This window comes from Syngnathus leptorhynchus, chromosome 10, assembly GCF_054491065.1.
Source record: "Syngnathus leptorhynchus isolate UIUO chromosome 10, UIUO_Slep, whole genome shotgun sequence".
NCBI classification, from domain to species: Eukaryota; Metazoa; Chordata; class Actinopteri; order Syngnathiformes; family Syngnathidae; genus Syngnathus; species Syngnathus leptorhynchus.
The window spans coordinates 8,985,033-9,011,664 of NC_141204.1; the positions used below are offsets into that span (position 1 = coordinate 8,985,033).

The following is a 26,632-nucleotide window of genomic DNA, read 5'->3' on the forward strand; positions in this document are numbered from 1 at the left end:
TCAGTTTACATGTTGTGGCCTGGTCAACTTTATTTTCCCATGTTTGCTCCAAAGTCGCTTGTATTTCTCCCTCTTTCTCAGTATCTCCCATCCGCATTATATCGAGCTCCATTTCTTTTTATTGCCAAATTATATTCCACTGGTGAGTGACCTGTGACCTTTCTCATCATTTAATGAGAAAAACTGCTTTCTTGTCCTCGGGCTCTTTGGACCCCCAGAAGCCTTGGTTAGTGGCTGGTACTGTTTGCACAGTCAAGCTTGCACGATCTATTGGCTCTTAACGAGGGAGAACAAAACTGAAATGAGGCATTTCTGCAGCCAAGGGTTTATTCCCACAGCCCGATGGTTTGCATTACAACGTACAAAAAAAGCCAACTTCCAAAGGAAGATGTGTGTGTTCTTCAAAGAGAATTTAGGATGCTCGGCATTCAGGAATGCATGTAACTTGTTTTCTGATACTTCCAGGAGTAGAGTCAAGGATTCATTGTTTTCCCCTTAGGAATATACTCTGGACATCATGCTCCTCACCAATCTACTAAACTAAGGATTTGTATTCTTTCATTCTTACTTAACAGCTCTCTTGGGTGTCGTAAATTTTTGAAACAAGAGAGCATATCTAATAGTGAATGCATGTTAGTGTTACTATCGGAATGAAGCGACTGATAGCAAGAACTCAAAAAAGTATTTTATTTTAACCCACTATTGTTCAAAACACAAACTTTTATTGAACACGGCAAAGGTTTACTCAATTGTAACACTTAAACGTAATAACTTAAGATCTAACTGCATGTTTTTCTAAGTCTTGCTACACATTTCATTGTAGTCTGTAACACAAGGAATCTCAGTTTTGTGGTGTGAACACTGAACACGAGGGGCACTGGTTAACAGTGTACATAAATAAGAGAAAAGAAGAAGAAGAAAATAAAAGCTCAGAAGAACCACAAGAGTCTGGTGGCTATAAACAAGTAGAAACGAATGCCGGGTTGACTTCAAAAGATCATTAATCACAAAATAAAGTGAAGGTAGCGAAAATAAACGGAGGTACAAGACATAATCACAAGTCATAAAATGAAACTTTGGCAGGACAAATGCTGTGACGCTTCATGAAAACCTTGCCATCATGATAGGAAGATGCTGATGGAGATAAAATAATATCAAACATAAACTCCTATTGTCATCAGATGGCCATTAGCCTGCGTAGTGATTGGGTTTCCATGGCAATCACATCTCTCTCTGCTTGCAGGGGATTATGGTTAACCATGTGCTGCAGGATAAGAGGGGGCTGATGTGAGGTGAGGGTCGCGGGGGGCTTGCGAAGCACAATAATCTGAGCGCTGGTGAGCTGCAAAAGAAGGTCATTCAGTTCTTCTTCTGTTGAGTTGACTACTGGTGATCCATCCACCTCCACAAGTCTGCAGAGAAGAGTTAGGTACGGTTGGGTTTAAGCGCGTTGGTAAATGATTCTCTCCACAAATTCATCCTATAAGTGTTTTGTGTATATGCTGAAGAGAGGCGTGACAAGAAATGACTTTTAGGAAAGATCTGTGGTGTGCTATCTTGTCTGTTCAGATGTCTAGACACTGAGCAATTAATCCCAATTTAATCATGAGTTTAATGTTAGGCTTCGCACTAACAAAAATATTCCATTTTGAGAAAAACAATTCATGTCCCGAATGGCACGGTGTGAGTTTGCAAATTCCTTTACTGTGAATGCAAAACTGAATACACCAGGTTGCTTGAAGCAAGCGCGTGATGCGTGTTCTTCTCCCCTCCCTGACCGAATGTGCTTTAAGTTGTTAATTGAAACCCTTGTTGAAATTTACTATAAAAAAAAAATGAACACCACAAGAGGGATTTACATTGATATATCATAGAATTATTTATGCTCTGACTGTTTTGGAGTGTTCTGGTGTTTTATGCCAAGAGAGATACCTGTCATCCACACATAGTTGCGAGTTGTCCACCTCAACCACCACTAAGCCACTCTCTTCTGTGTAGCGGCATGTAAAGCCATAGCAGCCGTCCGCTCTGCAATGCTCCTGGAAAACCAGCAGCATGGCGGGAGACTCCGGTGACACCAACTGGCTCAGGTTACCAATGGTCATATTCTTTCTCTGGGCTTTCTCCTGAATGCAGAAAATATTGTCACTTTACAGTGAAGATGTACTTGCTTAAATGCAATGAATGACAGATACGTACACACTCTTTGGCTACAATATCAGATGCAATAGAATACGCACACAAAAATAACAACTCGTCCACTGCGCTGCAGTTACAAACAACTGCAATATAATAATAAGAATGATAATAAAACACTACTCAGTCATATTTTGATTAAAAAAAAAAAAATTCTCGTTAGATATCTCCTCAGGATGGTCACTGTTGATCAGCTACATCCTTAGTTTAAACCGGTAGTCATTTTCTACCACTGAACTGAAATTATTAATACGTATACTATTATCTAAGGTTGCAGATTACCCAATAAATGTAGTGTGATTGTGGAAAAAAACTTTCCATAGGTAAATTGCATTATTTACTTTTTTTTTTCTATTCAACTTCCCTTGATATTGCGGTAAGGTAATATAAATAAATCATTGCAGCCTTTTCTTTTCTTTTTTTTTCAGTAAACAAAGTATAAGTGTCATTTTAGCCTGACAATGGGACCCATATGGTCACGCCTACAAAACATAAGGGCATACGCAAAAACACTGCAATACTTTAAATCACATCATCACATGTAAACATCGTTAAAAGATGTGATTTATATCTCACATATATGTAATTTCCCTATATACGCAACTCTTATTTTTTGAAGCGGCAGACTATAACAGATACCGCTGTGGTGAGTCGTCCGGAAGATAAGAGTTGAGTGTGCGTCAAAGCGAGCAGACCACCAAGACGTGATGATTAGCGTTTGAGGACATCACGCCACAACTAGCTTGTGGGGATCAGAAATAACTTGTGAGCCTGACCGCTGAATTCCTCAGCTCCCTTATCCAGCTTCTCAGCGTCCTACCCCCCGCCCTTTCTCTGTTAGGCGTGTGAATGTTTTACAGCAATTGATGTCGCTTCACCGAGGTCAGGGGTCAAAACAAAAGCTTCGTTCGCCTCAGACAAGAGAGCCAGACAGGATATAGCCACAGAAATGCATCTGAAGCTTCTTGGAAAGTATTGGCTAATGCCCATCATTGTTACCCTCACTGTTGGACAGACACCCAAAGATGTTTTTTGTTTTTTTTCATATTCATCCGGATGATTTTATCAAACCTAAACCCAGTAAGGGCAGCCACAGGCCACAAAGACTTAACTAAGAGAGTGAAATATTACTAAAGGAAAATCACAAAAGAGAAATCGTTGGTTAAATAGACCTTTTAAAAATTACCACAACTTGGTTAGCTCAATAAACTTTTAAAAACTATACAACTAGTTGGGGGGGGGGGACAAGCGCAATATGTTTCCTCTGCCATTAAAAAGGTTTTAGTTTGATCCAGTGTGACAAATCTCTTAACAGGGCAGACAACAATAAAGACAGATGTTAAGTGCTCACCAGGTAACAGACTCATACTGGCTAGATAAGAGACAGGGACCATATACACTGTAAAACAATACAAAACCATGAGCATCAAATATTATTAGAAAATAAATGTAATTACAAAACAATGTAATAGGAAATGTCATGTGAAGAGCTTTAAAGTGTCACCATCATAACGTCTTCATGAACTGAAGTATAAAGATTGGTTTGCTAATGTGCTTTATAGGATAAAAAATAATCAAGATTCATAGACAACAAACGGATAGAGAACAAGTGTTGGCAGAGCAGCGCCAAGTTACACTTTTATTTAGTATTGAATTATTGTCCTGTATCAGCAAGCACCCAAGAACCCCGTTTGAGATTTGTGGTTGCCTTGTGAGTATGTATTGTGTGAGTTACATTTCTTTCTTAAGGTCATTGCGATGCAAGTCACTGGTCAATTGACACTTTTATGTTAGTGCAGTCTATTCACGTATTGGTAAAACCGATTCTGGGATGTAATTTTATTTATTCATTTATTCATTCATTCATTCATTCATTCATTCATTCATTTAACTTTTCTATGTATTACATTTCTGGGCAAACAAATGTGCATCAATCTTAGCTGCCCAATGAGTTGACGTGTCAAAAAATGTGTTGAAGATATTGTTTGACTTTTGAGGCACCAGTATATGTTTGCAACTTGAGAAGTTCCACTGTATTATAATTTGCCCGTCATTGTGTAAATACAAACCACAGGATATGCACATGCAAGTACACACAGGTTCTTTTCAAACAACAAGTCCATGAGTAAGCAGAGACAAGCAAATGCGTTATTCTTTCAATTTCCCCCTCTTCAAAAGTCCGTCAGAAGTTTTTGTCCAAGCTAAGACGCTTATTTAAAATCATTTCCGCTATTTGTTGTGCTTCCCCTCCGCCCTTCGCACTCTTCCCTCTGTTTCTCTTTCCCTTCCCTCTCGGCTGCTTTATTGACGCTCGCCAGTTGGAAGAGATCCTTGGAGATTAGACAGCCAATGATGAAATATTTCCTCATTGTCTGCAATACGGGGCAGCCTACGAGACCAAATACAAGGCGGTCTGCTCCTTATTAGAGCAGTGGCTCCATCAGTTCCCAGGCTGCTCCTCAGTCCTGACCTGTGTGTTAACTCTGATTAGGTCATATGATAAACATTAACGCTGCTGCTTTTCCCACAAGCTCGGCACCTAAAAATGCGTGGCCCTGGGGCAGCAACGTGACACGGGGCACCATTCAAAGCCGAAGCCGCGTGTGTCCTTTCATGGCACCTCGTTAGGCCTTCTCCAGTGGGATAAAAGGCCCACATTAAAAAAAAAGAAGTGGGCTCCTCCGGGGATAGATGGAGATAGTTTTACACATCCTGGCCCATTTCTCTACTGCGCTCGCCTTTTGTCGCGCACATTCCATTGTTGGTATGGTCACAGGCTCTCGGGTGTCAACGCTAAAACAACATATTTTCAGACCAAATGCATGACCATCCAGAACTCCCTGGCTAGTGTGTGCCCAGACCCAAAACGGGACACCCTTCCCAGCTTTAACCCACGGCGGAGTGAAGTTAATGTGGTATTGTGTTGTCCCCGAGGAGAACAGATGTCATATGATCAAAGATGATGGCCAGAAAAGGGTCACTGACCTTGAGACCAGGAAGTCATTTATACCCTGGTCTATTGTTACTTAAAGGACAATAAAAGACACCACAATGGTACACTCAAATGGATGTCAACTCATTGAAAAATGAGGCGCTTATGTATGTTTGTCCTGTTGTTTGATAGTTAGCCCGTTAATTCTTGGTACAAGCAGAATGATGTAAGAAGCTATGAGCAGGCAAGCCATTATTAATTCTAAACATTTTGAATGGCTCCATTTAAGGAACTGTAACAAAAATGTTTAGGTACAACTTATGTTGGAAACATTTTTTTGGGCCATAGAATTAAATATCACAGACTTAAAAAGGCAAGAATGTAAAACTACATTCCAACATTTGTTTTAGAACTGGGCACGTAATCACGCTATCTAACTAAAGCTCGATCACAACAATAAATATGAATGCTCCTCTCTCTTGGTGGTGGTAAAAATGTACTGTGAGTTGATTTTGGATATCAATCTCAGTACATTTTTAGCAATCAAAACATCATTATTCCCACACAAAACAGTTTTCCCACATACCAACTAACAGTTTCTCAAGCTGTCTACTAAACTTGTTTCAATGTCAACATTATGCCAGTCCAGACTACATAGCCAGACTTTTTTCAAAGTGTAAGTCATGTACCTTAATATAACTTTCCTGCAGAACATTCTGGAGATGTGCCAACTGTCGGTTGAGATGTACCATGGAGATTTCCTCCTTAAAAACCTGGCAATTGAGTTTCATTTTCTCCAAAAGACGAACATCCAGCTGTCTGGACAGACAAACCGTAAAATCCATTTACAGTCAAAAAATGCACACATACGTACAACACATGGCTAAATTGTGGACTTATAAAAATAATAAAGCCCTATTTTGAATACCACTGTCAGAGTGCAATTAATTTAACAATATCCCAATTATTGTTTGTGGAGTCAACAGTAATGACTAACTTCACACGTAGAACTCTTTGACACTGCTCTTGAAATGAATTGGTCATTTTAAGTAATGAGATTATTATCATAGAAAACATTTTACTTCTTCCTGTGAGCAGCAGGATTGTTGATGTGATCTCGGAGGGTCTGAAGACTTTGCTTCTTGTCGCCCAGTCTTCTTTGGAGCAGCTCCAGTTTCTGCTCTAGCTCAGCTGAGCCAAGCGTTTCTAAATTCCCATCTCCGTCTGAGTTCTTCAGCTCCGAGCAAAATGCTACCAGGCCGAGGTGGAGCTCCTGCACCTTTAGGCCAAGAGAGTTCGAAGAGTTTGCGCAGTATATTTTAAGGACTACAGATGCAATTTAGAAAGCAGTCCTAACCTGGAGGATGACATTTTGTAGTGATTCCACCTGCAAGTTCAGCTTCTTGATTCTCTCCTCCTTTTGTATTCCAGGAGAGTTGTTGGCTTCTGGGCTGTTGTGAGTGGCCCTCTCCTACAGTGCAAAGGCATTCATGATTTTTTTTCCCCTCATCATACAATTGACGTTAATTAAAAAAAACAACAACCAAGTAACAAACCATACCCTTTTACCCAAATGCAACTCCAGCTGCCTGTCAGACAGGGATGTCAGCAGACTCCCAATCTGCTGATCCGGGGAGAGCTCAGCCGTGGAATCTGGAAATAAAAGCAGATGTGCACATGATGTCTTCATGCTGTCGTGATGAAACTCCAATGTGTTCTGAGCTTTTTTTTTTTTTCCCTACCTCTCTGCTTTCTCAGTGAGAAATGGCTTCTGTCATCTGTCATTCCCAGCATTCGGAGACAGGAGTCCATAATTTTGCCCACTGTTGATTCTTTGGGCGTTCTGAGGTGAATTATTTGCTCTGATGCTTTAACACACAAGTTTATTTTCACACAATACATTTGTCTTTGGCACAGAGATGGGTGAAGTTACACCCTGAATTGGTCATCAGCCAATTGCAGGGCAAGTATACACCAAACCACATTAACATCTATGGATGATTCCAATAACTTGACACATATTTTCCGAATGTGTAAGAAAGCCAGTGTACTCTGAAAACTCTCACATAAGCACAGGGAAGGGCATGCACACTCCACACAAGAAGCCCAGAAACCAGATTTGAACCCTAAACCTCAATGTGGGGTGTGAACGTGCTAACCACTAAACTCCCCCCTATAATTGCTGCATAGTTTAACTAAACAGTATTGTCCTCCCAAATCACACAACCCCAATGAATACAATGCCATTTTTAGTGTCTTCTCTCACCAAATTACAATTCTGTATGTCTGCTACAAAAGTATTTAATGTACACTGTCAGAAGTATTAGTACATACTTACTGATGAGCATAATTTGCTCATTAACAACAACTCTGTTTGTTGTTAATGAACAACATTAAAAGTCAATGTAGGGTTGATTTTTTTTTTTTTTTTCTTGCAATATCTGTTCTGCTGAGAGATTTTTTTTTTTCTTCTTCCTTATTCAAATTTGCAGGAGCTCCCTTCACATTAGTATTTTTCATACCGGATGTCTTGTCTGAACTTCTCCAACCCCATTCATTACTCACCATTAATAGTGACCTCGATCAACTGTGTTCCTGAATTCCTCTGTGCTATGTAGTTTTGGTTGCTCTGTCTGGGATTGGGGGAAAAAAAAAATAATATATATATATATATAGAAATAGGTTGACAATGCAAATATGAATTGGGGTTAATGAGGGCAGACTCTACCTGATTTTAAGGGATTGTCGCTTCATGCTTAAACTGTTCACTTGTGGTGAGGACTTGGATTTGATCATCGGCATGAAGGTTTCTACATGATTGCTCAAAGATCCTACCAGGAAGTAAAACTTAAATACAGTTCAAAGCTGTTGAAACATTAAACGATGTGCATTGGAAGCGTACCAAAAGTACTGGGTGGGTGCAACTCATTATAAATGGCAGAAAGAAGTTGCTCCTTGTCTTGTAGTGTGTTGATGTGAAGGGTCCCCAGCATGTCGACATCTATTGATGCTATGTCTGCTCCACATAAATTTGCCTCTGCAAGAAATACAATAGGCTTCAGATTAAATGCCTGGAATCCAAAGTATTTTTAAATACATTTCCGTATAATGAATTGTCATCATAATCCGTGTTTTTATGAGCAAAATAACACTGTGTTAGTATATTGCACCGTATAAAAAAAAAACATTTTGTGATAATATAATTCAGTCTAATGTGGAAACTTAACCGGTTTGTGCATTGTGATTAATTCATTCAACTAAACGGCTCCTTTCTTGGCCCCCTGTGGGCAATACCATACATCCATCCATTCATTTTCTGAACTACTACATGTTAGACGGTCACCACTAAGCGTAGAAACCTGCTGTCATAGTTGCTGTTTTTTGCAACGGTTAAAGAAAATACGCCTGAGTGTTTTTGTCTCTACATGTGCTGCTACACCAGTTGTGTTGTTGCTTAAAGGGTTATGTAAAACTGTGACACCAATATATGTTAGCCCATCTATGATGTTTTGTTAGCATAAAGTTAAGAAGGGCAGTAATGATTCTTTTCAAGAATCAGGTATTTTCTTTTTTCTTTTCTAATCATTACATTGCATTTTAATCATTTAATTCAGTGCTTCACGTTTAAAATGCAAACCATTTATCTTGATTGGTGATTTTAATTTTAACCTAGTACAATAGAAACAAACTTAACTTTATAAACTGTGATCTCACAGTTCAAATTGGAAGGAAAATGAACGTGAACAAATCTAATGGATTATCAAGGTCTTGGCTATCAGATTTGGTCCTAAATCTACCACACCAGAGCTTTTCGTTGAAAAAAAACAAAAAACGCTTGTCATATTTTGATTATATGCTAATCTCAACACTTATTTTATACACATGTTTGGTGTCATTTAGAATAGTTAAATTAAACACAAATTGTAGAGTTCAACATTAAAATGTCTGGCTTTGTTTTGCAGCCACAGGGCAGGGAGGGGCGGCAGACCGCCAAGGCATGCATCTTACCTTGGATGAAAGGGAGAAATTTTTGCAATCCAATGCTAGTGAACCACTGGCACGTCTCATTTGTGTTTCGCTCCCTCAGAGCTTTGGCCTCCTGCCTGTTCATAGTCTGGAGGGCGAAGAGGAGAGCGTTCATACCTGCGACTCATGACTAATGTGCTTTCCAACCCTGTCCAACACAATTATATTGACTGCATATTTGTCATTCCACTAAATGGCCTTTTACTTTGTGATTTCATGAGCTTAACTGTAGTAGTCTGATGAATACAAAAAAATGTATCAGCATTACACTCTAAAAGTATCAGGAACTTTTGCTCTTAACTGAAAATAGTTTGGTTTCACAACAAAAGATGAGTGATAAAATTCGAGATCAACAGTTCAGGCTTTATTTCCAGGTATGTGCATCTGGATCTGATGCAAGACTTAGAAGATAACAGTATTTGTTTTGTTATTTTTAGTTTATCATAAGTATTGGAACTGACACTTAGAAGAGATGAAAATGAATAGGTTGCTTGAGATGTTTCCACTCTTATCCGCTCCTTGCAGAGGATAAAGAATATACGACTCTGAATCCTGTTAGAGTGAACGTTGAAACTTGTTGCTGTATCATTTGTGTTAAGATATCAGTCGCATAACAATTCGTATATGCATTTCCTATGTGTTTGCATTTGTGTTACAGTTATGCACGAAAGGCTAAGACACACAATTATTAGTTTTATGTTTGGTGTCAGTAAACTTCAATTGGGAGGGGCATTAAAAAGCCTTCTTTTTGACCATCTGCCAAAGGCAAGCTGCATTGAGTTCTCACCACCATACAGTGCTCGTATCTCAAGTTTGCACTCATAAGTCAAAGCAAAAAAAAAAGCTTGCAAGTCATATCTCAGGGCACCATTGTACGAAAGAGGATTAGGCCCAGTGAAGAAAAAAGGTGGGTGACAGGATCCTGACTTTTTTTCCTCAGAATTCTGACTTTAAAATGAGAATTCCCACTTTCTGACATTACAGTCAGAATTCTGACTTTATTCTCATAATTCTGTCTTTAAAGTGGGAATTCTGACTTTATTCTCATGATTCGCACTTTAAAGTGGGAATTCTCACTTTATTCTCATGATTCTCACTTTAACGTGGGAATCCTCACTTCAAAGTCAGAACTCTGAGGAAAAAAAAGTCAGAATCCTGTCGCCCCCTTTTTTTTTTTCTTCACTGGCCCTAATCCTCTTCCGTACTATTGTATTTGATCCATTGCAAGTAAACATTCTTTTGCAATGCCTTTCCAGGCTCTAACTGCAGCCCCTGAAAATTGTTTTAACTAATAGGATATATGCCTTTCTTTTTCCTGTCAAAGTTCTTTTCTGTTTTGGCCCAGTGTTTTGGGTTAAAGTCCTGTTGCATGATTGATCTACCGCCCTCACTTGTTTGACAGACAAAATGTTTGTTTTGCTCCTGGCATCATGTGTTAAATCTGAAGATTTATGATCCAGTCTTAGAAGAAGCAATGCCAGCCCAAGCCATTAAATTAGTTCCACCAAGTTTCACACATTAGTTTGTTGATGTTTTAGATCATGAGCAGATTCTTTCTTGAGGAAAGTGTTTGCTTCCCATCACTGGTAAATGTTCGTCTTTGTTTCATCAATCCATACAATTAATTATTATTTTAATGCTTGTCTGTAGTTTTTTTGGGGGGGAATCCAACTTGTCTTCCAATTGCATCTTCTGGTTTAGATTTTGTTCATGCCATCTTCTGCTGTCAATGGTGACAGAAACACTCCTGCCCTTTGGAGGTTGTTACTGATGTCACTTATTGTTTTGCAGCTTTATTTACGACTCTCACATTGTTTTGTGTTATAAACCGCTCTTGTTTGCCATTGTATACTAGTTTGACATCTGTTATTTAGTAGACTAGTGGTTCTTTTCGGGACATTCCAGATGTTTGTGAAATGACTCAGATAAACAACATTGTGGTTTGTTGTTTACACCTTTATCTAGGATAAATGTAGTTTTTACAGACACAACCTGACTCTGAAACAGAGCGCGCTATTTATTATTTAAATAATCATTGTGATAGAACACGCCATCATAAGTCAGTCTGGCCGCCCGCCTGTCCATCCATCCATCCATCCATCCATCCATCCATCCATCCATCCATCCATCCATCCAGCCATTCCTCCAGGTTTCAGAGCCATTCCTTTGACAGGTCTTGAGAGCTTGGAAATATAAACAGAGCATTATCTGTAATTGCACTTGATCTGGGTCGTGTGCTGATGCCACCCTGAAGGGTTTGCTTTGATGGTACACAATACCTTCTCCTGGAGGTTTCCATTTTGGGCCTTACATTTGGGAACACAAGATGCTGAAGGAACAAATAGTTTCAAAGTTAACTATGGTGGCATATGACTTCATTTGTTCTTAATTAAACCATGAAAGACCCACCAACTGTTTTACGGCGTTGCCGTGGTGACTTATTCCCTTGCTGCTGCTGGTCCGAGGTCTGTGTTGATGTGTGTAAAGTGGCACTCCCAGTTTGTGTGTCCCCTTCACTGCAGGATCGAATGATTGGCCTCTACAACATTCATAGAAAAGACCAAAAATCCAGTGTGGTCAATTAAACACTTAAAGTTGTACAGATTAGTCAAGTTGTTGACAACTTTACTATCCCACAATGACATTGAGGATGTCACATTGACTAGTCACTAGCATGTGCTTTTGGCTAGAGGAGACAGAGCCACTTGCAGCAAATGAGTGAGTGCAATAAAATTAGTCGGGAACCCTAATTGATTTGAATCGTATTATGTTTCTTATAAGGCACCGATTATAATACTGTACCAAAATTTCAGATGTCATTTGCGACTAGTCAACGTCCACTCAACTTGCATCATATTAGTGGTAGAGTTTTAAAAAATCTGAGGTCATGCAACCCTTATTTATGGCCAGTAATATATTTAACATTAGGACACCAATGCACAATAAGAGCCTCAGTCAGATAATGAAAAGGTTTCAGAGGAATGTGTACAGACTCTGTGGATACCTTTAAATACATTAGCGGCACATGTATGGGTCAGTACAGATAACATGTGACATTATGGGCAAAGAGATGTACCGCTTGGCCTTCCTACCCTTTGGTGAGTAAATGCATCCATTGTGGGAGCCCTGAGAGGAGGCAGGCCAGTAGCAATCTTCAGCATGTCTGAGCAGCTCTCATCACTGTTGCTCAAGTCATCTATGTGGAATTACAACATTGTCACTAATAAATACATACCGGTTAATGCAATATCAGTTAATAACTGCATGGGAAAACAGCTTGTACGTCATTCTTTGGGATTTGTGTCTTTTTTCATTCTTTTTATAGGCCACTGTGGATGTTTGTAGAAAATTCATTGCCACTGATAGACAGGGAGTGACGGGATTGCTTGGCCGCAAGTCAGACAATAACATTTAGCTGATGACGTTTGTTTTTGACATCTCAAATTCCTTCCCAGAGAAATTAATATTTGTTCGTTTTCCAAATATCACATGGTCAGTGAGCAAGTTCCATATTTGTCTGCTATCTAAACAACCATCAGGATGACATTAAACCCAAACAAAATATCTAATGTCCTATGAGGGTATACAGTTTGAAGCTTGAACTCCATTTTTCAGGCAAATAAATCTTTGGAGGGCTTTTGTGGCTTTTTGATAAACACATTCCAAAAGATGAATAATTTTCATTTATAGTGTCACAATACATAGATGAAGCATTGGATGGGGTTGGGATACTTCGTTCACAATAAACTTTAGCAAGCATACCTTTGTGGAAATTGTTGCAGCAGAGCAAATTATTATAATAAAAAAAAAAAAGCGAAACATTTAGACGGATATGACTTTTTTGCCTGGCTAAATAAAGTCCAACATTTACAACTCCGTGAACAATAGCCTTTGGAATTGTTGATGTGACAAATAATCCAGCCAAATTTATGGAGCACATGTTTTCCATTTCAGATTTTGAAAGGTTAGTTTGACGTACTAGGTAGGAATGCAGATGCAGTTAGCATCAGATAAGACAGTTAATGGGTTTATGTGTGTCAGCGAAGGAATCTGCTCTGGGTGCAGGAGAGACGGGCGGAAGCGGGCTTAGCTGGCACTCTCTTAATCACCTGGCTGGCTTGTCAGTCTATAAGGAGGGTCAAAATGTCAATTCTACAGCTAAGAGAACAATATGCCTTCTCATCTGTTTTGGGTCATCTCAGAGCAGACTGAATGAAAATTCTGCGAAATTCCCTTTTCCGTCTTGCACTATGACTTTGTTGCACTACGGATTGCCGAATGATCTCAAGCTGGAGAAAGAGCTAATGGAGGGTATCTACACACCCACAGCCCTACCACAGTGGTGCACAGACTTCACACAGTCTCTATCTTGTCTGAGTCCAACGAAAACAAGAGGACAGAACTTTTTGGGCAGGCTCAGTGACAGAGCTCTTTGTTGCCTTATAGGGTGAAATAAGTGGCAAAGGAGAGATGGACGGTGTTCCCAGCCTGAGCCGGCTCTGTCAGGACATGTCAAAGCTTGAGTGAACTCTCACTCCTGAAACTGCTTAGCATTGTGTCTTAGCTTGCCAATACACACGGGCTCATTGAGCAATCACTTGTGCGATATATCAGCCAACCAAAGACACTCAGTACTTTGGTTGAACGAGTTGATGGACCAGAACCAAATTGTACAAGATAACTCCCTCATATACGTATGTACCTGAAGTGTGTGAAATAAATCATTCAGTGAGAAAATACTGTTGGAAATATAACCTATGTTGAAATATTGATAGTGTGTGTGATCCATAGTCTTTTTGATTCATGATTCATAGTCTTCAGTGGGCCACTTATGATTGATTTCATGACACAATGCTTCGGGCCAGTTTAAATTTAGGAATTTGGTCCATATACGTATAAGGCACACCGGACTATAAGGTGCACTGTCGTCTTTGGAGAAAATTTTAGGTTTGTAGGTGTGCTTTATAATCCGGAAAATACGGTAATCTTGCTAAACAAGCACATGGTGATGACAATGCATAAATTATTAGAACATTGAAAGGAAGGTCCTCAATATCCAGCACACCCTAAAATGTGCACAGTTCTAATTCTGATTCTGAATTCAGAATTTGGAAGCCTGTCTAAGTCTATTTTTATTCATTTGTGTTTGTGGAAATGCATGAATTATTGATTGTTGGAAACATTCGATAAACATTTGGGGTTCCCAAATCGGTGTAGTGTTTTTCACTGAGCTACCGTCACACTATTTTATCTCTTATGCCTTAATTTTTTAAACCATAATTAAATATATATATATGTTTTATATATATTTGCAAGGTAGTGTGAATGATGTGCGATTTATGTTTTATATTTCCCAGCAGTGGGTGCAGCGTAATTATTTAGATCCTGATTCCGGAGAATCTCAATTAGTGGATATATGTGATGCTTCTCTTTCAGTCTTATTGCCCTCAGCTGATATGAGAGAAAGGAAAGTGCTTATTGAGTGACAACTAAGGGAGGAGAGCATGCTGAGTCACAGGAACTCAAAACCTGGGAACCATTGGTCGAGCCAAGCGCTAGGACTATGCGCACAATAGCTAAAATGGGATTCAAACAAAGGGGAACTTCTGCAACTCCCAGAGGAGGTGTTGGAGGCACTGTAGCGATGTCTCATAATGACTGCAATTTCATCTGAATGGGGAACATAGCTCAACAGCTGGATGATGTCGACCATCATCTGGTGCCGTTTACCTCGCCTCTCTTGTTCCAAATGGAAACAGACCTTTTAAATTTGAATACAAATACTTACTTAGTACATGTGTCTGAAGAAAAACTCACCCAAGTTGAGCTCAGTGAAAGGCAAAAGTTTTATTCCGGTGTTGAAGTTTCCTGAAACCAAAAAAAAAATGACAGACATTTTAGCTTGTTTCAAATGAAACAAGGCTGCTACTATTAGTAATATTATCATTGGTTGTGTTCTTTGGAGACAATCTTCAAGTCAAGTCTCTAATGGTTGTAACCTCAGCCTTCCGCCATCTGCTGCATGACATCTGCTTTGCTTGTAACCTGGTAGACTGAACAAAAAAGCTAAGTCTGCTGCTCTTGTCATATTTCTCATTTCTTTTAGCAAGCATATGTGCAGATTACTTATTTGGTCCAAAGGTTTGAATACTGACTTCCTGTCTGATTGAACAACCCCAAATTGAATACAATAGATGCACATCCTGGCAGTAAAACTCATTTTATGCATTTTATTCACCCAGAAATTCCCCCAAACAACCATGTTAACAAAATACTACTGTCTACTAGATTCTTCCTTTATCTTACCACAGTGCCAAATTTTACAGGAGAAGTGTAATCTTGCATAGCAACAACCCTAACCTCGGTGCTGAAGGTGTAATTAACTATATTACACTATGATTTGCAGTTCTGCATGACTGAAAAGAATGACAGTGCTGGACATAAATCAAGGAGTGTCAAATCAAACTGGCTAGCTACACTTTTAAAACTGCTTGTTCAAAGAACCAAGACAATCCTAATGTGCAGGTGGAGCTATGAATCACATTTTCAGACGAGTAAAATGCAATGGCAGGTTATTGAGGAACCTTCTACTATAGCTTTGATGCAGGTTCTGTGTACCTACCATTGTTTAGGTTCATGTTATGTGTTTTGGCTAAAAATGCTGCCACAGTGTCATCTCATTGAAAGACATACATTAAACTTGAATAATATGTTCTCTACTCTTTAAGTCAGAGTTGTTTACAGAGTTAAACTCACGTTTCAGAGGAAGCACAGGGAGGGGATCCACCTGATAAACACGAGACAACCTGATTGTTTTTTGTTCATCCCCATCGTCGTTTTTTATCGTCTCCCTCTGTTGTGCCAACTGATGGTGTTTGTCCTCAGAATCAGCAACAATCATCTCACTTTCAGTCATTGTCAATCCCAACGTTCTCTCTTCTGTTTTGACATTCTCCTCATAGTCTCGAGCAGCAAAGCAACCATCGCTTTCTGGGGTGTATACCATACTCGCTTCTGAATTCATATGGAAGAACTGATCATCATCAATAACATCAGATGGAGTGGGAGGAATTAAATTGATCTCACAGCGCACCGAGAGGCTTCCAGAAGCGGGGGTGCTGTCGTTGCCACTTCCAAAGAGAAAGTGCTCCTCATCTTCATCTTCATTTTCTTCCCAGCTGTTAGGAATGCTAGCCTGTCTTGCTTGAGGCTGAAGAGGCAGCGAAGACAGGTGCTGCAGTCGTTTCTTCTTTAGAGCCCTCGGGCATGCTGATACGGAGCTAGATGAGTGACCCACATTGTTTTTGGGGGTCCCAGGCTCTTCGTCAAGCGCATCAAAACTGCTATTAACTATCCCCAGGTCCTCCACTGTAATGTGGATGGTCTCCTTATCACATGATTCCCTTTGATCCACAGGTAGAGGGTCTCCATTTATCTCGACCTGTTCTTGCGACTGATCCCCCTCTTCACCTCGCAAGCATGAAAAACAGAAAAAACTACGAGAAAGATAGCGAGTTCTCTTAGGGAACCAACGAGTCTGCCGTTTCTTGGAATTCGTAACCGGGCTTTCCATGACATTGGCTAACGAACGCTACACTGGTTGCTTGTCAGTTTAACAGACCACTGAGAAAATTCACTGCCCTGTATATCAGGATAAAATTCTGTTTGTGAAGATGATGCATCTGCAACACAAACACTCATTTGCAACATGGGTTGCCAAGGGAAGGACAGAAACATTTCATACACTGCTGGCCAGGTGAGCACTTGAAATGAATGGAGGGTCTAATCAATGTCCTTTGATATGTTAACCATCATCACCATGAGGACAGTATCCATTTCAAAGAACTGTGCAATGCAAAAAGAAAAGAAAAAAGAATCATCTTCAAAATGTACAAACTAAATCGATTTTTACAAACTAATAGCTGCTGTTGAATCACTGTAAATTTGGAACCTCTACAAATCTATTTGCATTTAGGGTTGGTTCCTTTTGAACAAAATGTTATCTCGTGCGGATTTGTGAGAGGAACCGCTCATTTTCTTTGTGGGTTATCATTGGCAGCTTAGCAGTGCGTTTCGAAACAGGTGAGAACATGGGCCAGCAGATGCTTGGCTGTGTAACCACTATGGCTCCAGATTCCACACGCCCAGTCCTGTTGTCTGCTGTGTGATAAGCCATCCAGCAACAGCACAAATCCATTTTACCACACCACCCTCATTGGAGGCTTCTGTGAAGAGATGATATCTATGTTTTGCTCTTTTTTTTTTCTCACGCCCATATGGTAACAGTCAAAGGATTGGAATACAGCATAAGACTCTTCCTCTTCTTTACCTGCCATTTACTTGTATGCATTTAAACATGCCATTGCTTGTTTGTCCAAAAGTAACTGTAAAATGAACCCTGTAATATTCAGATTTGTACACTCCAAAATGTTATCCCAAACATCCATCCATTCATGCATTTTAAATCATTTGAGAGTTTGTATACTGAATATGTAATCCTGGCCCTACTTTGGAAAACTGTTTGATTACATTAACTGTTTAAATATACTTCCTTTCAGTAGTGCCTCGCACTGTGACTGACTGGCAACCAGTTCAGAAAGTAGTCCACCTTTTGGCCAAAGCCATTTGGGAACCGCATATTGCAGGGAGGGGGGTTCAAATCCAGTCTATGAGGGTCACTATCCTGCATGTTTTAGATGGGTTGCTCCTCCAACACCAATAATCTGGATCATTATGGGGCTTGCTTATGAACTGATTATTTAAAACAGGGTAACATTTTAAAATGACTGTTTTCAGTATTGGTTGAAAATAACATAAATCACAAATCTTTATAAATATTATGCGTACCAAAATATAATAACATATCTATTGACTCATTTTCTAACGTATGAGATGGGTAAATTGTGTTTATTTTAATTGCAGCACATGTCTGTACTTTTAGGCCGATACCAGCATTAGTCCAGAGACTGGGTGGCTTTCCTCCCATAACATCTCTGAGGCTTATGGGAAACTATGTGGGTTCAGTTTACCTCACATTAGAATATACCACAACAAAGCAAAGAAGCGTAAGATCTTCACAGCACTCAAAGAACAACTGGCGCTGTGAGTAATGTTGCAACCAGGAAACAGATGAAAGTGATTTAACAAAATATGAGGCAGTAAGAAATAAATTGTACCGTCTATGAAGGAATCTTAATTGAAGCTTCCCTTGAGATATTCCCAATAAATACCACATGCTCAACAAATGGGGGCAGTAGAGAGTAGCCTTACTGCACTGACAGGACATAAACATAAAGCAGAGCTCACCACTTCTTAGAACCAACTCCTCTGGTATTCACAAGTCTGGATAAAGTTAAACCACACAAGTGCTTTTCATTCACAGTCCTTTAAAGACAGCTTTCATGATATCTTGATCCACTATTTGAAAATATATCAAGTTTTGTCATAATCTGTTTACCGTTATTTTAATAAATCCAAGCGGTAAGGAAACTAGAGATGTATGTAAGATGGATGTCCCCTAATCTCATTTTATTGCTAATGTTTGAAATCAGCTGACAATCAGCCACCAACCTGACACATTTATGAAATCTGAGATCCTAATGACAAAAGGTGTGAGACAGACACAGCAGACAAAGATGAATGCAACACAGCTGCTATTGCCCGGGGCCACTTCTCGGAGACATGAGTAAGACAGACGCAGAAAGTCATTAGTGTCTACTCCTACAGTGACGATGTAAATTTCAAACAATTCCAATCATTTGTGTTTAACTCAGCCTCAGCGGGATTTGTTTGATTCTCTACTTGGATTCTGCTTGGATTTGTCATGGTTATTGCTAAGCACATACATCCCAGAGTGGCTGAGTCTTCTTGGAGTGGATCTGGAAACACACACACACAAATCATTAGGCCAACATCAACACTCTGGCTGTTGGCTCTTACCATGGAGATCGCCTTCACCTCTCACCATGTTGCGCCAATGACAAACATGTTTGACACTTCCCGTCATAGTCAACCATCGTTCGCCATCAAAATCCGGAAAGTGCGGACACTTCTACAGCCAACATGATCTTCTTTTAGACAGTCCGAACTTTGACTTCCATTCATACCACCTGCTTGTCTTTGAGCCTACCTTCCGGTTTTCCACTATTGAAACATATGTGGAAGTCAAACCTCCCGAGTGTGCCAGATATGTGCCGCTTCCCTTGTGGCTGACATTTAATAGCATGAGAAAATGAGTTTGGTGGAGGGAAGAAGAGGGCAGTGACCTTGAGAACTTTTGGTTTGAACTTTCCCCTTTATTCCCCCACCAGTACGCCGCTCCCTAATCAATTACTGTTGGCAGTCCGGAGACCACCAATGATTAGCGGGAGCGAGGCAGACGTGGTTTGGGGGGTTGAAGTGTGAGAAGGGGGCACAGGAGCGGGGGTTAGGGGAAGATGGTTAAGAAGAAGTTTCTCAAACTGCTAAATTACCCAGTTGTATTTATTCGACACAAAATAAAGAACACGTCTTACTGTAAGCTGAACACACATAAGCAGATGCCAAATGTTATTTACTGACAGGACAACCAATGCCAAATCATTTAGGGGCTTTTCTGTCTGTGAGAATGAGAGCTGTTCTCACGGTCAGTGTGATTACAAAGCTCAACAAAATCACTTGTTTTAGATTGGCTGATTGTCTCGCTTGGATCTAAGTGACTGATGTTTAATTGGATGAGAGGAACTCTTACACCACACCCACAGACGACTACTTTTCTCTAATCTTTCACCTTCCCCCCCCCCTCTGTTTTCCATCTCTTATTTTGTAGCCTCTCACCATTACTTTTCTAAGTTTATCTCCTTTATAGGGCTCGGTCACCAATCAGCCATCACAAATGTCATCGTTTCTGGGCTCTTGTTTCATGGCCAGAGGCAAAACAGTGCAAATGGTTTATGTTTGAGTGGGTGAGCAAGATATACACAGACGGACAGATTAAATAAAGAAAGATAAAAGGGGCCGAAAGAATGAAAAGACAAGGAGCGTGATCCAAAGAGGGGAGGAACTTGCTCGGACTATACACATCCGCAATGGGCAGCCAGAAACCTGCCTTGTGAGATGCGACTTCCCTCAGGGCGCTCCACGGCTCACTTTTCTCTCAATAGTATTATGAGAGCCACTAAACACTTGTCTCCCTCCGCTTTTCCCATGGGAACACCATTTTGTGTCTCTGCCAAACACTTTGATACAGTTATCTCACTTTGCTCATGTTCCCCTTTCCGGATATGCTCTGTTGAGACTAGTTGTGAGAAGATAATGTTAAATCAAATTATGTTTTATCTGTCAATTCTGAGCCAACTCTGATTATCGACACTGCACATCACCAAGCAACGTTAGCCGGACTCTAACTCGGGAGAATTCGGAATTTAGTGCGTGGTATTGTTTGTTGGGGCGAGGTTGGTGTTTTGTCATGGCATGTTTTTCACAGGCAGACAGGGGTGGTCACTGCAGTGCCTCATCAGACAGGCATCTCAAAGCTCCTGTCACGAAAGTTTAGAATGGGCAAGATCAAGGACAAAGGCTTCCAAGTGGCATCTTGTCCGTTTGAGGTCTCTGAAGAGATGCGCGTGCTTTCAAAGAAATCACTGCAAATTAATTTTAACACTCAGTGAAAAGGCAGATTAGTGCCGAGACGCTGGCACAAAGGGTGTTAAATTCGATGAGCAGCACGCTTGACAACAGGCCAGACCTGGGACACATTAGCCTCAGCTGCCAACAGTGACCTATTTTCACCAAAGATGAGGAAGGATTTTCAGCATCCTCTATTGTATGCAAGGCCCCGCAAAGCCCACCACTGGCGGCTCATCTACAATCCCCCATTTCAGGCACCATGCCCTTTGATGCCGTTCGGGAGATTTTAATCAAGTGTGTCAGGTGATTAGATGGTCCATATTGATCTAGGGTGCAGATGTTTCAAGCAGCGCAAATAGCTCTATAAAGAATACAAACACGGGACTTAACTATTATGCTGGAGACTTCAGTGACAAGACCCTCTCGCTCTTCAAGCAAGAAAGAAAAGTGATTTCAACTTCAATTATCATCTTGAGGAGAGGAAACAGTGAGCAGATGGCAACAGTGGTCACGGGCCTCAACAAGATCAGCACTGTTCAGAGGCGTCTTTTCTTTGAGACAAATTTACCGTAGCCTCATGAGTTTTCATTGAAGTGTTAACACAGCACAAGAGCAATGTTTTTTACCAAAGTTAAATTATCTTACATTGTTGGCCATGTTCAACCCGATTATTTTCTCTTTTTCAAAACTATTTCAAAGTCACATTTTTTTAAAACATTCTATTCTCAACATGAAATATCAGTGGCGGACGGTGCCATGTTTTTAATGGCAATGCTACTGTATATTAATATAGGTCATGATTGTGGTACCTATTTATTTTTTTAGGGAGCATTTGGTCTAAAAAGTTTGAAAACCACTGCAGCAAATCCTTATGTATCTGAATGAATTCATGTCTACACGTTGGAGGGTTGTATATGGCAGCACTAGGAAGGCATAAATCATATTCTGTAATTGTAATTATTGGCAGGCACTGACCAAATTTTATGGCACCTAAAATGTATAACACTTAAACATTTTACAATATCCTAAAACACAATGTTATTTTTGTTTTGAGCATGGGATTTTCTTTGGGAGCAGAGCTATTACATCTGGCACGGCTAATTCGCAATCCAGTCAGAAAAAGCTTGTGTTAGTGTTGGACCAATAAGCTTGGGGACAAATGAATCATTTTGGTGTCATTTTGGGGTTCTAATTTATATAATTTGTGGTATAGTCATTTAAGCGGCATGCTTGTTGAGTGACACCGCATACAAATGATGTTATTTGTCATCTGTGATGGAATATGAGTGCTCTTTTCCTCCACATACAGAGCCCTCGCCTATGAAAGCAGTCTTGCTGCTCAAAAAAGTTGCTTTGTTTGCTGTGCTTTGTATACTTATATACACTACACATACATATGAAGTGTGTGCATAGACATATACGTATGTATACACACTAAGAAAATGCAGTGATCAATATTTGAAGCAGAATTTGTTGCAGAGGCTATGCAAAAGTCATTTCTTGATCTTTCCAGCAATTTATCTCATCGTTCCTTATTCTCTTTCAAAGCCAAGGCAATGTCATAAATGAACAGACAACATTTGTGATTCATTATAAAATTTCACAAGTCAAATAAAATCTTTACAAAGCAATGTCGTTAAACAGAGTTGCTCTGATTCTTTTCCCTGGTCACAAAACATGTTTGCCCAGCCACTTGTTGCTAGGCAGAATAAAATCAATAAATAAAATACTATATGCCTATTAAACATATGCTGCTTGAATGGCATATTAGGTACGATATAAAAGCCCTCTCTTACTCTAATAAAAAATATCAAATTTTTTGGAAGGAAACGAAAATGGCTTAGATTGCTGAATCTAGTGGGGTACTGTTCCCAATGTCGCTCATTCAGATCGCTGTAGGCCAGCTGGTTCCAACTTGGACTGATGGCAAAATAAGCGAACACAGCCATGTTGTTAGCGTGAGTAGGATTTGTACACACAAACCCTTATTAACACAATCACGTCACAACCCCCCTTGCCTCATCCCTGGCTTGAATGGAACGTATCGGAATCTGAGGGCAGACAGGAAGTCCTTATTGTACTAGTGCAGAGATCCCGGAGCCAGACAGCATACAGGAGCCATGTCACCCCTGGCCGGACTAGGCATATCTTTGTGCTTGCTCACCGCGTAACAAAGAAGCAAATAAACACTGTTACCCTCATCGGTCTTTGACTGTCATTCCAATTAGGCAGTGTAGTGATGGAAATCCGTGGCCTGTGTTTTTCCCAGCCACGCTGTTACCTCTGACCCCCACGGCTCGTGCCTGAGGTGATTTTCTTTATTAGTCCGTGGGGTCAGTATTTAGCCCCGTAGCCATCAGTAGCGGGTTTAAATCTGCAGAGTCAACACTCTGCCTTCCTGGCTGTTAGCTGTATTAACACACTGAAGCCTCACAGCCCTTCCACTCCCACTCCCCAAACATCCTCCCTAAGGCCAGATAACATCTCTTGGCCCATCCATTCACGAAGCAACCCAAACCCTGTTCTGGTCAGAATTCAACAGGCTGTATGAGGTTGATGAGAATCTTGAGCTTGATTTTTAACATCACAGATTAATGGTTATCAGGAAGAGTGGCTAAAACATTGACTCAAAAGAATTTAGTGAACACAACGTGGAGGTTTACTGATTCAACCATGTAGCACTGTCTTCTTTTTTCTCTGGATTTCCCCTTATTGCAAATAGAACTAAAAGGAAGAGTGTTGACCAAGTGGTACATTTTCCAAGAAACATAGCCTTTGGCGTTGAATCAGTGCATATTTTTGTTACTGTAAATCATGTTGTTTTTTAATTAGCATCCTCAATGTCTCATCCATTGTGGTTTCACTCTGAGATTTGTTCCTGCTTGGCTTTTACTTGCATTTTTCTCAACATATTCCATCAATTCTCTGACAGAGTGGAGACAAATGGTAATTACAAGGGAGCATAAATCTCCTCAAAAATAAAAATGGGATGTAGTTATAATTTATGAAAAAGGTCTCATAAAAGTACAGGCAGTTTCTTTTTAACACATCACCCATCTTATTTCCATTACCTAATAAAACAAGAATTGCACGCTTTTTGCCAATAGTCTATTATTTTAACCAGAACACTAGTATACATGCATGCCTAAAATTCTGACAATAGCACATTACACCGTTGTTTGCCAGTACCTGGGGCAAATCAATATTTGCACCACCGAAAGATGGGCGCAAACCCTCCAATTTTCAAAAGGTCGTTTTAAAAACTCCACGGGTAAATTCTCTGTGATGGAAAATCAAAGCTAACAATTGAAACGTTTAACTGCCTGGAAAGATTGATACTGATTTAACTGCACAAACTGTATGTTAAGGTTGTTGCTGTTCCACTTCCTTTAGGTGTCTGAAGAGAAGTCTGTTGTTGATCGTAAACAACAAATCAAGTTTACGAATATTCCAGCGTCTGTGGACTGACTCGCAATATTGAATATGATACAACAAAAAGATTCTACTTCCCTTGTTCATTTTTGTCTGGATCCTGAGGGTAAAGTGAAAAGCATCTCGACAGGTAAGAGACCTCCATGACATTTTTTCATACTGTCCATTCACTTTGTGTAGGCAAACGAACGGTAAATGCTCATGCTTGAGAATGCAGAAGTAAGCTAAAGTCAACAAACAAAATCATGCATCACTCTATGTTTGCTTATTATTGCATAGGTCTATTTGGGAAGGGAAAAAAATATATACTAACTTGGAGATTTTCAATTTAACAATTAGCATTATGAACAGATGCTGAGATTGCGGGAACGCGGCCAAAGAGAGGTGGTGCTGGGATACGTGTAAATGCAGCCTTTACAAATCTTACTCAAATATTATCAACACTACTCTTTTCAAATTCTGCACCCCACAAAACATAGTGCTTGGAGTAGTCACCCCTCCCTAATCTCATCCCCTTTGGCTACCTGAATTTAATCTCCTAGGAGATCTTAGCTCCACAAAACCCAGTCAATTTGGGTAAGATGATGCCTTGTTAGCGGTGGTCTCTAAAGGACAGCGAGGACAATGGATCAAATACTAATGACGATGCTTTGAACCATTGTCTTTCCTCTCTTCCCGTCTATTAGCGCCGCTCAGTGCCAGTGACCCACCTCCCCTCTTGGTGCACGGTTTGCCTTCTGCCGGAGTGAAAGTGACACTTTTTCAAAGAGCCTCCGACCTAGATAACGTCTACTTAGATAAAACCATATCATGCGTTAACAGCCATACTGGTGCAGTAATCTGATAAAAGCCTGGAATTCCTCGTTAGGAGTTTCAATCTATGCTGGCAGATCATGTTTACTCTGCAATAAGAAAAAACAAATGAGACATTATGAATTGACGCCATTATTGCTTTCAATTGCAGAAGAAATCAATCTCTCAGTCTTTGGTTATGAGCCTTTTGTAGTTCCTTTGACTTTCCTGACCCATTAAAAACATTGGCCCTGAAATATGAGTCATCCACAGGGAGCTCAAACAGAAGTGCGCTCAGGAGAAAGGTTTGGCAAATTAACTACATGGTGGCTGAAGGAGACATCAATTTCATAATCCAGTTTTGCAATACAAGACATGCACAAACAACTGTCAAGGAGAGTCCACTTGTGTAACTGGATGCTGCTTGAGACGCAGATCGTGGAGGCTTGCCGACTTCCACGTCATGTTTCCACACAAAGTACTTGGGGCGAAAACACCAGTGCAATTGAGAAGAACTTGAACCCTTGGTATCAATCTCTGCGTGTCTGCGTGATAAAGACTGATGACAGAGTTGATCACACACTGAGGGTGGAGTCCACCCATATTTGTCAGTAGTTCTACAGTAAATGTTGCCGTCTCCACCCAAAATCTAACCGCTGCACATTCTCTCTGCCTGAGCTGTTTGCAGACATATTGCACACAGCTCATGTGCCCTGATTCCATCGAGCATTTTCAAAAGACAAGACCACAAGGAGGGTTTATAATGAGAAAACATGTATGTGTTCAGCAAGAGTGAACAGGAGAAATTTAGAAATCCTCACTCAAGCAATCTTTAGCTCCATTATTTTCGCCAGCTGGCACAGACAACCTGGCAAAAGTATCCGCCTGTGTGTAATAGATCGTAAAGGTTCGCTGGGAGCCTGACTGTAACCTAAATCCTTTCGTGCAGCTTTATTGCGTAAGCAAGCATGGCAATGCAAGACTTCACCAAAACAGCAAAACAAAAACCTAGTGCCTCGGCTCCATTTTTAAGTTTGAGCAACTCTCGCTGAAGCCAAAAAATCTCTTATCACATAATCACTCTGAAATTATTGGGATGGTGGTGGAAATCATCTTCAGTTCACGCATGTCAAACGGGTGATGGAAATCTCCAAAAAATTCTGTTTTTCTAAACAGCCCATTGGAGACACATAGCTGCAGTTTCACAACTTTCACTGCCTTATTGTGTCCTTTCATTATGTGTTGTTTTCCCTGCATTGACACTACTAAATCTGGAGCTTGTACTGAGACTAGCATTTAAAAAGAAGTCATCTTACCTTAACACGAGCAGCATTTATGATTATTCCACGTTACCAAGACATTATGAGTTTGCGTGCATTCTGTTAGGAGATGAGTGACACACTGCATGGGCATGAACACAAAGCTGGCTGGCCGACAGAGAAAGGATTAAACAGAATTAACAGAGTCCAGATGCAGGCCACATGCACATGCATTCAAACACACTGACACACTGCTCTTGAAATACAACAGCATGATCCAAAGTTAGCCGTTGTCATCTCAGCATGGCACCTTGTTGTCAAGTGTGTTGGATCTCTGCAAAAATATGCTCTGGATGCTTTTGACTGTGGCAGCGTGACTAGTCTTGCA

General features: G+C 40.2%; 1 protein-coding gene across 2 annotated transcripts; it reads right to left on the bottom strand.

Annotated features, from left to right (window-relative positions):
* Positions 1-1,177: 1,177 nt before the first annotated feature.
* Positions 1,178-26,408, bottom strand: LOC147050299 (uncharacterized). 2 transcript variants are annotated; one of them, XM_085922431.1, is made up of 16 exons: positions 26,302-26,408; positions 14,972-15,022; positions 12,247-12,350; positions 11,564-11,693; positions 11,434-11,483; positions 9,137-9,242; positions 8,031-8,165; positions 7,857-7,959; positions 7,694-7,761; positions 6,871-6,996; positions 6,690-6,781; positions 6,486-6,599; positions 6,211-6,407; positions 5,818-5,947; positions 1,933-2,126; positions 1,178-1,412 (listed from the first exon to the last, which is right to left on the bottom strand). In XM_085922431.1, exons 3-16 carry the CDS (start codon positions 12,313-12,315, stop codon positions 1,178-1,180), a joined length of 1,749 nt encoding a protein of 582 aa, XP_085778557.1. In that variant the 5' UTR covers positions 12,316-12,350; positions 14,972-15,022; positions 26,302-26,408. The 2 variants fall into 2 exon arrangements, with proteins under 2 accessions (XP_085778557.1, XP_085778555.1); XM_085922429.1 differs by lacking the exon at positions 26,302-26,408 and adding an exon at positions 15,911-16,727.
* Between the last annotated feature and the right edge of the window lie 224 nt (positions 26,409-26,632).

Excerpts from the sequence above, each read along its gene's own strand:
- LOC147050299 (XM_085922429.1), bottom strand. The coding sequence starts at position 16,727 with ATGGAAAGCCCGGTTACGAATTCCAAGAAACGGCAGACTCGTTGGTTC. Across the intron at positions 6,997-7,693 it reads GATCGAGGTCACTATTAATG|CATCAGAGCAAATAATTCAC; the intron begins GTGAGTAATGAA and ends TGTGTGTTAAAG. Across the intron at positions 2,127-5,817 it reads TGCAGGAAAGTTATATTAAG|GAGAAAGCCCAGAGAAAGAA; the intron begins GTACATGACTTA and ends TTCTGCATTCAG.